The 12,011-nt window shown below is 41.7% G+C and overlaps 1 protein-coding gene across 1 annotated transcript in view; it reads right to left on the bottom strand.

Moving 5' to 3' along the window:
- Positions 1 to 12,011, bottom strand: part of LOC122656112 — a 73,331-nt gene that overhangs the window by 54,365 nt on the left and 6,955 nt on the right. Inside the window, exon 3 of the mRNA XM_043850561.1 lies at positions 6,038 to 6,162. Coding sequence (XP_043706496.1) covers positions 6,038 to 6,162 — 125 coding nt within the window. The remainder of the gene's footprint in view (positions 1 to 6,037; positions 6,163 to 12,011) is intronic.

Genomic DNA, 12,011 nt, shown 5'->3' with positions numbered 1-12,011 from the left:
CTAGAATAGAGGATGAACATATCGAGGGCATGATCAACTTCAAATTCCAGGTGTTCGCTTAGAAGTCGATGGATGACTGGGTGCTGGAGTTCGTTGTTGACTTCCCAGGCGGTACGGGTGCTTTGGAGAAGGCAAGCTGGCAGAGTAGCCGGGTCGACATGATTGTGGGCGCACATAGTAGTCATGAAAGCAAACCATTTTTCCTTGTGGGCATCAGACTCATCTCGGTGGGTGAAGAGATCCTCTTGACTAGTTCCATGGAGGAAGAAGATGGGATCATAGGCAACTAGGTGGTGTTCTAGAACAGGAGGAGAGACAAGGTCATGATGGACGAAGTCAGGGGGTCAATGAAATATGTAGGTGACGAAGGGGAGATCATCGAGGGCAGAAAGCATAGAAAGCCATTAGGGTATTGGAGCAAAAAGGCGGAGGAAACGGGCTAAGCATTGGGGTCTTTGGAGACGAATATAGTAACTGCCAGTAGGGTTGGAGAAAACAGTGGAGACGGTGCTAAGGTAATGGTAGAGAGTGTGACGGTTGAAGGTCAGCGCAATCCAATGAACTGCGAGGAGATGCCAAAAGAACACAACACATTCTTTGTCAAAAAGGGCTGGGTGAATGGTAAAAGGTGTGAGAAAAGGATAATCTGGATGACAGACTACCCAGTCATATTCGAGACCATTCTTGTGGACGATGGAAAATAGGACAGACTGGTAAGTGGAGATACTATTGGCTTGTAAGGTGCGAAGGGATATTTCGCTGAATAATGAAATGGGGAGAGTTGGGAGAAGGGTGAGTAATGGGTCTGCTGGTGGTGATGGAGCAGAGGAGGAATATGCTTCAGGGGTTAGAGGCATACAGAGAATAGGTATGGTCGAAGAAATAGGAGGCTTAGTCCTAGAAAGGAAATCAGCGAGGACGTTGTCCTTGCCTTTGATGTGCTTGACTTTGAAAGACCATTGAGAGAACCATTGTGCCCAACGTAACAGTTGAGACTCGGGAAGATGCTTCTGCTTGAAGTGGAGCATTCTCGGAAAAGCTGTCATGTCCATCTCGACCTGGAAAGTGTGTCCAACCAGAAAGAACTGGAATTTTTCTATGCCACGGCGTACTGCAAGGATTTCCTTGAAGGTAGAATGGTAATGTTGTTCAGAAGGTTTGAACATACCACTACGGTAACCACAGACGCGACGCTTCTTCTTATCCGGGGTTTCTTCAAGAAGAACAGCACCCCATTGGGTGTCGCTGGCATCAGACTGTAAGATGCGTAAACCGGAGGATGGAATCTGCAAGGTGGGCAAAGACTGAGCAAGAGTCTTCAGGGCCTGGACTGCTTTGGTATGAGCATGAGACCATGGGGGAGCATCCTTTTTGAGTAGTCGGTGAAGATGACCTGTGAACCGGATCTGATGAGGAAGAAACTCGGTCATATAATTGATAATGCCGAGAAACTGCTATAGTTGCTGCCGAGTGAGAGGGCCATCTGAGAAATCGAGAAGTGAGCGGCCAATATGAGGTTGGAGCTGGAAACTTCCTTTGGAGATAGTGACACCAAGGAAATCAATCGTTGGAACGGCAACTTCCAGTTTTGAGGGAGAGAGCATAACACCATGAGCCAGGGTGACATCGAGGAACTTCTGCAGCATAGCCTGTTGAAATAAGGAGGGTGCAACTTTGAGACCAAAAGGGAGAACAGTCCACTGAAAATGTCCACCTGGAATACAGAAACCTGTCTTAGCACGATCATCAGGATGAATGCCAAGCTGCCAAAAACCGGCCTTCAAGTCGAACTTACTGAAGATCTTAGCTTTGGAGAGCTGGAGAAGAAGTGCTAGCCGTGTGGGCAGAGGGAAATTGTCATCAGCCAAGAAAGCATTAAGGGGCTGATAATTGATCACCAATCGGAGTTTTCCTCTCTTTTGCTCAACTCGCTTGTTGACATAGAATGCTTCACAAGCCCAAGGGGAAGATGTCTTCTCTATGAGGTTTTGGGCCTGTAAGAGGGTCACTTCCTGACGAGCACTGGTGAGGTGCTCGGGCTTCATGCCAGAATGGCTGGCTTTGGTCGGATTTGCATCTTCGTTTTTCTTGAAAGGAAGCCTGATGAAGAACTTAGGATTATGCCAGAGAGGATGATCACACTTAGTGAGAAACTCAGTGTGCGAATCAGCGCTGCATTGAGCGAGTAGTTGTTGCTTGATATCTGCAATAGGAGTTGTTAGTAATAAATTGGAAACAGTGGTCCAGGGGAGAAAATTCTTTTTGTGGCTAAGGCCATGGATACTCCATCGGAGATGGGGTAGGCGGCATAGGAGGTCAAAACCTATGAGGGCATCACGACCAGGAAGGGAAGAACCTAAAACAGTATGGCTAAGGGTAAGGGAAGGGAAAATCTTGAAACGGACAGGGCCTTTGGAAATAAGGTCTACTGAGAAAGTTTGTCCGTCAGCAGCAGTAAAATACTGCTTGTGTGGCTTCCAAAATTGAGAAGGTAGGACATGGGGGGCTAAAATGGTCATAGAACAGCCTGTATCAAAGTAACCGATTACTTTAACAGGGCGATCCCATGTAGTGGGGGAAATGTACAGAGGAGCTTGGGGCAAAGGTGTTTTGGTAATTGTCAAGAAGGGTTGTGAAGTAGGAGGGGAATATGGATCTTGTGAAACAACCAGGTAGATGGGGTCAAAACCATCGGACTCGGATCCGGGTGATGAGGTGCCGGAGAAGTCGTCCCAATCTTCAAGAGCAAACAGTAAATCAGGCGAAAAGTCATCATCTACGGAGTAGAGAGACTCAACATCCGCCTCTGGATCATCTGTTATGGAGAACTGGGCAAGCATGTGCATGAGCTTGGTCTTCTTTGTCTTGTCAGGACAATCTTTAGCAAAATGGCCAGTCTTGCCACAGGCATAACATTTAGTAGAAGTCTTTTGTCTGAACTTCTTTCTCTTGAAGAACTTGTATTGTTGATGTTTGGACTGAGGCCGTTTTTTAAAACGGTTGGACGTGTGAGTCCGGAAGGGAGGCTTTGCAGGACGAGAGCTGACTTTTGAGAAATGAGATTTCTTCTTGGATGGGCAAGAGCATGTGGATTCCTTGCACTTGATCTTGAGGTAAGAAGTGTCACATGCATCAGTGAGTTTGTGGGTGGTCTTTTCCCACTGTTTGAAGAACAGCTGCTGGTCACAAAGCTTCTGCAGAGCGCGGAGAATTTCCTGGTAGAGGCGACCAACTGGGGCTTGGTCAGTGCGAAGGCCAAGTTGCTGCAAAGATTTTACAGCATCTTTTCCCAAAGGATCTGGGAAAGAGTTGAGGAAGACCTGCTTCATGTTGGGATCATCCAATCCGCCAAGGATATAGAAACGGTCAAGTATTCGAGTGTAATTACCCGTTGTTCTCCGATTCCTTCACCGCTCCAACTCACCATACTCACACAGCTCCTCATAGTTTTCCTCCAAATGATTGCGGGACTGGCAGGATCTAATCGGGGTTTGTTGGGTGACCCAGGTTGCATTCGTGGACCGACAAGCTCCCTTTCGCAACTTGGGCTGTATCGTTGGGGGACCCAAGTCGCATTCGGGGACCAGGGATACATCCTAATGTGTTACAGTAGCATCTTACCTGAGACTTAGTTTTGTTGTTAGGTTATAATTATAAAATGAACTCATGCACCGCATCCTACTGTTGTTTGTGCTTACATGCCCCCATCCCTCATTGAGCTTAGTGAAGCTCACACCACGTGTGTGTTCCGTTTTAGCTGTTGATGCAGGTCATGTTGTACTAGTGTGTACGGATACCTCATCTTATGGCGATGAAGGCGAGATGGACTGGTAGAACCCTAATGCTACAAAGCATGGTTCCGGTTGCGTCTGTGATGACTGTGCCTACAGTGGGCAGTGATTGAGGACTAGATGTCCCCATACTCTTTTTGGATTTTTTGGTATTCCTGGGAATTGTATAAATGATATATTATAATATGTTTTGAGTACTTATCGCTGTTATCGGTGAACAAGAATAAACTACTGTTATGTAATAACTTTATCACTTAGTTGTCCTGTAACAAGAATTGTTTATATTATATTCCGCTGCTCTGATTTCTATTGTTTGAGTATGGATTGTGATGTTAAGATACTGTGTTAGAGATCCTGGCAGGTTGAGTAGGATGATGTAAGCATCATAGTCATCTCCTAGGTTATAAGGAGCAGGGTGTGACATCTTCGAAGGTTCCGCTCCATCTAAATGTGAGATATAGCAGCCTCAAACACTAGTTTACCAGCAGTATCGCAGATTGTGCCACCTGAGAAAGCTCTCAGCATCCAAATATATTCCCTAGCAAAGGGAAGAGGCCTTCTACTACGAGGCCAAATAGAGGCTAAGGCTTTTTTTTCCAAATGTTGAGGGCTAGGGGGCAAGTAAAAAAAGGTGATCGACATCCTCAATGCCATTCCAAATGCTTTCCATTCATATTTAAGTATGCACCCTCATTTATTATTACCTAGCAATACTCTTTAATGCTCATCCATCATTTATGCTTATGACAGAGATTAACCCAACCTAACGAAGATTGCAGTTACAGTGCTTTCCCACACATATTCCGCCATTGGGTGCGACTACGACATCTTTAAGTATGCACCCTCATTTACTATTACCTACCAATACTCTTTAATGCTCTTATGAAGTTGAATGGCGGTTGCAATGCTCATCCATCATTTATGCTTATTTAACAATTCTATTGCATGTTTTGATTGTTAAAATGGATTATTTACATTTCCAGTAGTTTATCTATATGTTAACTTACTGTTTATAATAAGGCTACTGTACACTGTACAAGATCATTCAGTGTACACTAGCAAACTTGGGTAAAAACCACGAGTACCATTTTGAGAGTGTTTTCTTTTTTCTTTTTTTTTTTGTGTGGATGAAAGTGTGAAACTACTTAACGGATTATGTTTAAATTTTCAAAATTGGGCTGCCCAGAAAAGAAAAAAAAAGGGGCAAAAAACAATTGTTTGGCCCTCAAAAGCATGGTATCGAGTTTTTAAAGGACATATGTTCTGTCAATATGTTCAAGCACCCTCTTTGATGTCAAGTAGTACAGTGTATCCGGCTTTACAGGTTCAGCAGGTCTGTTCCCCCTACCCTGCGGAGGCCCACATCCTTCCAGTCCTACAAATCATTAGACTGAGTATGGAGCTACAGCAGGTTTGAATTTCAGTATGGTGCCCACCTATCATGAAGAAGAATATCAGAGACCAAAGCCATTCTATCTGAGCCCAAGCTGTCTCTAAATTTGTCACTGATTGAGTGAACAAGAATACGCCAAACTTTTAGAAGTATTATTGAAGTCTAGGTCCGTTTAATACCCGTACGTATCTGTACCCCTTTTTTCCCGTACCTGTATTTACTAACTATGAGCATGGGGAAGGGGCAACGGCATGCATGGCTTCCACATTCCCAGAAAGATTTACCTACACACCCCTCTCCCTTCGCTTCTCATCTCATAGGTATCATAGTTATATATTTGTTACAAAAAATTCGTTTCTCATCTCATAGGTATCATAGTTATATATTTGTTACACAAACTTATGTTTAATATATTTATTATTTATAAAGATTTAAATATGATAAAGTGAACATTTATAATGAATGAAAAAACATTTTAGGATCCTTTTAAAAGGAAAGTAACAATAATGGAGGAATGCACAGCCTGATCTGAGCAATGGAAGGCTGATGTGGCCAATCCAAGCCATTGGATAAAAAGGTTCCCTTCAATCGCATTTTGAACTTCATAGGCTCTCTCAATCATGTGACCCACAATATTTTGGACTTCCCTCCACAAGACTAATCCTAAGTTAGAGTTGTCTCATGCAATATGGGACCAGAAACATGCATAAAGGACAATATATGCGAAATTATGTGAATTATGAAGCAGATGGAACTTCCTTAGCAGGAGATAAAAGTAAACTAGATTAGGAAGCACAAGTACGCATTTATAGAAATCCAGCAGAAATCAAAAGAGACCACTAAAGTCACTCACTTTTCTGAAAGCCTCTCAAGAAATAAACGATATGTGAGCTGAGGAGCCGCCCCAACAAAAATACCACCAACAAAATGAACAACTGATGTTGGCTTTGAGTTTCTTGGTTTTAGCACCCATGCTCCCTGAGACCAAATAATTTCCACACTTCCTCAATATGTTAATCCATCTCAATAATACATAACTTACTCAAAACTGCAGCAAAAAGTAATAAGTCACTCATTTCAGAATTCAAGTTAAAAATTCATTACAATAAGTAATCTAAAAATCACAAGATTTAACAAGTTTTCAATAGGAGCAACGAACATGCTAAATTGAATCGAATTTGCAACAGAAGAGGTTCAAGAAAGAAGAATTTTCCACTATACTCCCACACAAAGAAAATTCTTTCTATATTTGGAAAGCCAAGAAATGCAAACCCAAGGTGTAGTCATAGTTCGGAATTTTGGAATTTTGAAGCTGGCGAAATGAAATATGGGGTGAAATAAGAAACTGACATCATTTCGCTGATATTTTGCTCATTTCGTTTTGGTGTTACACTCATTTCGATCTAAAAAATGCACTGTTTCTTTGAAATTTCTGTCATTTCATTTCGGTATTTCGCTCATTTTGGCTGCTTGCCCCCAAAATGGCAAAGCAAAACTCATGCAAAAAATACACTGTTTCGGTGAAATTTCACCGATTTCGCTCATTTCGGTCTGACCGAAACACCGAAACGAGATTTTGAACCTTGGGTGTAGCAAATGACGAATATCCATCTAAAAAAAGGCATAAAGGAACAAAAATCCCAACAAAAAAAATTAAGATTCACAGATTTTCTCTCCAAAACAGCAAAACCCTCGACCTCATCTCTCGTGTGTTTGGGAGAAATCCATTAACCACTGGCAGCGGTGATTTTCTCCATCGATTCCAGATCCGACAAGTATTCTCCGGCTACTTTGGCTCCGACGAGTCTTCCTCTGGCTACCCTCGCTTCAGCAAGGTAAGTAAATTTAGTGTATTATTATTCTTCTTCTCTTCTGTTTTTTGTTTTTTTTTTTTTCCCTTACGCTGCTGCTGCATGTCCCTGCTCACGTCTCCCTGTCCCTAACTCCCTGCTCACGTCTCCCTTTCTCTGACTCCCTGCTCACGTCTTCTTCTTTCTTCTCTTTTTTTGTCTTTTTTTTTTTTTTTTTTCTTATGCTGCTCCCTGCCCCAGCTCACGTCTGCTTCTTCTTCTAGGCTTCTACTCTGTTGTTTTTCTTTGGTCCCATGTTTCTGCTGCTGCTTCTTATCCTTTTTTTTTGGTAATGAACTAATGATGCACACGCATGACTCATGCTGCCGATGCTTCTTCTTCTACTTCTTTTTTTTTTTTTTGTGTAACGCAGTAACGTTGCTTCTTTTTTTTCCTCCTTTGTAATGACTAATGAATTATGATGATTGATGATGATGCTGAGTGTTGGCTGCGGCTTCTTCTTTTTTCTATTATCTGTTTTTTCTTTCCAATAGCCTCATGCTGCCGATGCTTCTTCTTCTCTGTTTATTTTTTTCCCCCTTTGTTTGTTATATTTTTTTTTTCACCCTGGTTTTTCTGATTTACTCTCTACTTTCTTTTGATGCCATTTTAATTTTTATGTGTTCTATTTCGTCATCATAGTTCGAGATCTCGTCGAGTTTCTTGGTTTTTCGAAAAGCCGAGACGAGATTGCCTGCGAGTCTCAAAAGTGCAATATCTCGGCGAGATCTCGGATCTCGGTTTGTATCTCGGTTTCGACCCATTTTTTTAACCCACCTACCACTTAAATACCTTACCTAACTCGACAAAACTCGACATATCTCGGCGAGATCTCGGATCTCGGGTTGACCCAAAGTTGAGGATTCGAGTTGGAAAAAAAAAATGCACCAACTCGGCGAGATCTCGACTCGTCTCGGTTTTTCCAAGAGCCGAGTTGGTACCGAGACCCGAGTTTTAGTACCTTGTCCGTCATTTTGGGGTTAGGTTGTTAGCTATGAACTTTCTTAAGCTAAGGTTTGATTAAATTAACTATTTAAGACATGTTTGTGTTCTCTATTTCTTTATTTTTTATTTTTCTACTTTCTATCATTGTAGACAACTAGACATCAAACAAAGAGAGTACAACGGCCAATGTACTTGGTGGTAGCAGTGGGGATGAAAATATTGGTAGTGCGGGGTCAGGGATTGATCCAAAAAAGGATTCTGCAAGGAGGGCTAAATCAAATGATCCCGGATGGAAGTACGGATACTAGCCTAATTTAGAAGTCAAGAATTGTGTTAAGTGTATCCTTTGTGGGAAAGATGTCAAGGGAGGAATAAAAAGATCAAAGCAACACTTGGTTGATGGATATGGACATGTACCTAAGTGCACAAAGACAATTGAAAATTTTGCTAAAGAGATGAAAGAAGCAATCTTGAAAAACAAGAAGAGGACGATGGAAATTTTTTATGATTTAGATGTTGGTGGAGATTCACTTGTGGAAGGGGCCGAAGGGCATACAGAGTCTGATTTAGGGGGGGGGGGGGAGGCTCAAGCCTTGTCCCAAGCTCTGGGATAACTTTAAAAAAAAAGAAAGCTGTCATTCAGACACAAGTCAAACAACAAGGGGTCCCATGGATGCTCATGTGAGACGGACTCCTGAAGAGGTAGTTGAAGCGAGGCGGGGTAAAGGTCCCTATCAGACAACAATGGAGAACCGTTTAAGATCAAAGGAAGAAAGAGAGAAACTTCATTCTTACTTTGCAAGGTGGGCTTGTGAAAGCGGTGTTTCATTCAATGCAATGAAGCTAAGGAGCTTTGAGGAGTTGGTTGAAGCAATTGGACAGTATGGGCCAGGTTTCAAGCCCCATTCATTTCATGATTATAGGGTTACTCTATTGAAGTCTGAGAAGCAGAAATTTGATGAAATGAAGAAGAAAAATAAAATTGATTAGAAGAAATATGGGTGCACTCTCATGTCTGATGAGTGGACACTGGACAGATAGTAAAGGAAGGCACCTAATTAATTATCTTGTCAACTGTACGGAAGGGACCTTTTTTGGGGACAATTTCTTAGATGTACTAGATAAGAACCGAAATTACAAGATAAGTAGGTTTCAAATTTGTTTTACATCCACTACTTTCCATTTTGAAGAGATATACTTGTTATCGAGATTATGTAATCTCGGTATTAGCGCCTGCTGCTAATACTGAGAATGGTTAGAGGGTAGTTTAGGGAGTTTTTATATTAGATATGTTTTATGTTGTTTTACTGTTATGCCCTTAAGGGCTTATTTAATTAAGTTTTGTGGGAGGTCACACATAACGTGCGACTCCCAACTTGCATTTATTTTCTCCTCTTCTTCTCTCGTTTTCTCCTTCTTCTTCTTCCTTTTTCTCTTATTATTGACATGGTATCAGAGCTTTAAGCACTGTTACAGCTCTCGGTGGAATTCTCTATCTCTTTTCTACAACCTAAGACTGAAGATTGAAGTGATATTGAAGCTTGAAGACTTGCGGTTTCTCCCTCTCTCTGTTTGAAGGGGTGCAGCACCCACTGCTGTATTTTGGAGGCTTTTACAGCATTAGTTCATGGTATAAATTAAGAACTAGGTCTCATTTGTGTTTGTGGATTGCATTGGATGGAGTGAAGATTAAATTGAAGGCTGCAGCATGGGATCGACACCTTTTGTCAGGGTTTTGAGATCGATTTTTCAAGGGAGAAAAATCGATTCTTGGGACTGTTTCTGGACTTGGCTGGATTTTTAGAGTGTGCTGCCCCTCTTTCGAAGGACATATATCAGAATTTCTTGCTGTTGATCATCTTCTCTTATAATCAATTTTTGTTAGGTTTTCTGATAAAATCGATTTTTGCCAGGGTTTTTGGAGGTTCGATTTTTCCAGAATTTTTTATTCCTTCACTTCATCAATTTGGTAGTAAATTATGGGTGATGGTTCCAAGCCTGTAATGACTGAAGTTTTCTCTTCTTCCTCTAATCGAATCACTGAAAAGAAATTGGAGGGAATCACCAACTTTCAACAATGGAAGAAAGTTGTTAAGTTGGTATTGATAGGACATGATCAGCAAGATCACCTATTTAAGCTCAAGCCTGATGATGACCCATTGTGGGATACAGTTGATGCTCGAATCTTGGGACAAATGCTGAATTCTTTGGAGCACCAAATTGTTGATTTGGTAACACATATTGATAAGGTTAAGGAGCTTTGGGAGTATCTCAATGTTTTGTACTCTGGGCAAAACAACATTTCTCGCATTTATGATTTGTCACAGGAGTTCAATAGAGTTGATCGAAAGGGTCGTCCTTTGACCCAATACTTTGATGATTTTAAAAGAATGTATGAGGAACTTAATTCACTTCTTCCCATTACTTCTAATGTGGAAGCAATGCAAAGTCAGCGGGAGCAGCTTGCTGTCATGGGATTTTTGGGAGGACTTGGGAAGGAGTTCGATTCAGTCCGTTCCCAAATTCTTAGTGGTGACAAGGTAGCCACATTGTCTGAGACTTTTTCCAGGGTTCTATGTGTCTCCCGTGAGACTACTACTACTGTTGATAATTCGGCCTTGGCTTCTTTTCCCCAGAACCGTGGGCCCAATGGTGGGGCTGGTACTACTGGTAATGGTAATAGAAGTGTTGGTCGTGGTCGTGGTCGTGGTCGTGGTGGTGGGTCTGGTTCTAGTAAACCACCTACCTTGGGTACTCGGTGTTCCTGATGGTTCATGGCAAGTGAGGACTTGTCATCATTGGGTCATCCTTCGTTTGAGAGTTTAAAGCTTTTGGATAGTCGGTTTTGGTCTCTTTCTAGTTTGAATTGTGTGTCTTGTCGAGTCTACTTTGGGTTATCGTTACTTTGTAACCTTTGTTGATGACTATTCCAGGGTTACCTGGCTTTATTTAATGAAATGTCGTTTTGAATTGTTCTCAATTTTTTGTGCATTTGTGAATGAAGTCAATAATCAATTTCAGACTCCTTTGTGTATTCTTCGTAGTAATAACGCTAAGGAATATTTTTCTGCCCCCTTATCTGAATTTATGATTCAACGTGGCATTATTCATCAATCCTCTTGTGCTTACACCCCACAACAAAATGGTGTAGCTGAGAGGAAGAATAGACATTTATTGGAAGTTACTCGTTCTCTATTATTTGAGATGAAAGTACCTAAATCTTTTTGGACAGATGCTGTTTTGACTTCTTGTTATCTCATTAATCGCATGCCTTCTTCTGTTTTACATAGTGGTATACCCTTTTCTTTGTTGTTTCCTTCTATGCCATTATTTGTTTTACCACTGCGAGTATTTGGCAGTGTTTGTTTTATTCTTGATCATCGTCCAAGTGTCTCCAAGTTGGATCCTAAATCTCTCAAGTATATGTTTGTTGGGTTTTCTCGCACTCAAAAGGGTTATCGTTGTTATTCTTTTGAGTTGCGGAAATATTTTGTTACTACTGATGTTTCTTTCTTTAAGTCTACTCCCTATGATAGTTCATCTTTTACTGTGTCTGACTTGGATGATGATCTTCCTGTTTCCATTGTTCACTCTGTTCCGCAGATTGCCTCATCACCGGCACCTCCACCTAGTGTGTTTAAACGTCACCAACGGAAAGTATGTACTTGGACCCCCACTCTTACGCGTTCTGCCACATCAACTTCTTCGTCAACAGATCCTGAGACAGGTACTACTCCTCCTTTGGAACCTCCATCTGATCTTGATATTCATATTGCTCATCGTAAGGGTGTTCGGGCTTGTACTCAACACCCCATTTCTAACTTTGTTTCCTATGCTGGTTTGTCTTCCACCTTTCATTCTTGTTTACAAACTATTGAAAACCATCCTGTTCCTAAGTCTGTCGTAGAGGCATTGTCCAGTCCGGGTTGGAAGGCTACTATGAATGAGGAATTGTTGGGATTGGAAGAGAATCAGACTTGGGATCTTGTGCCCTAACCCTCAGGTAAATCTGCTATTGGTTGTCGGTGGGTG

This window comes from Telopea speciosissima, chromosome 3, assembly GCF_018873765.1.
Source record: "Telopea speciosissima isolate NSW1024214 ecotype Mountain lineage chromosome 3, Tspe_v1, whole genome shotgun sequence".
Classification (NCBI taxonomy): Eukaryota; Viridiplantae; Streptophyta; class Magnoliopsida; order Proteales; family Proteaceae; genus Telopea; species Telopea speciosissima.
The sequence above is the reverse complement of the archived record's forward strand: the minus strand, read 5'-3'. Positions and strand labels throughout refer to the sequence as shown.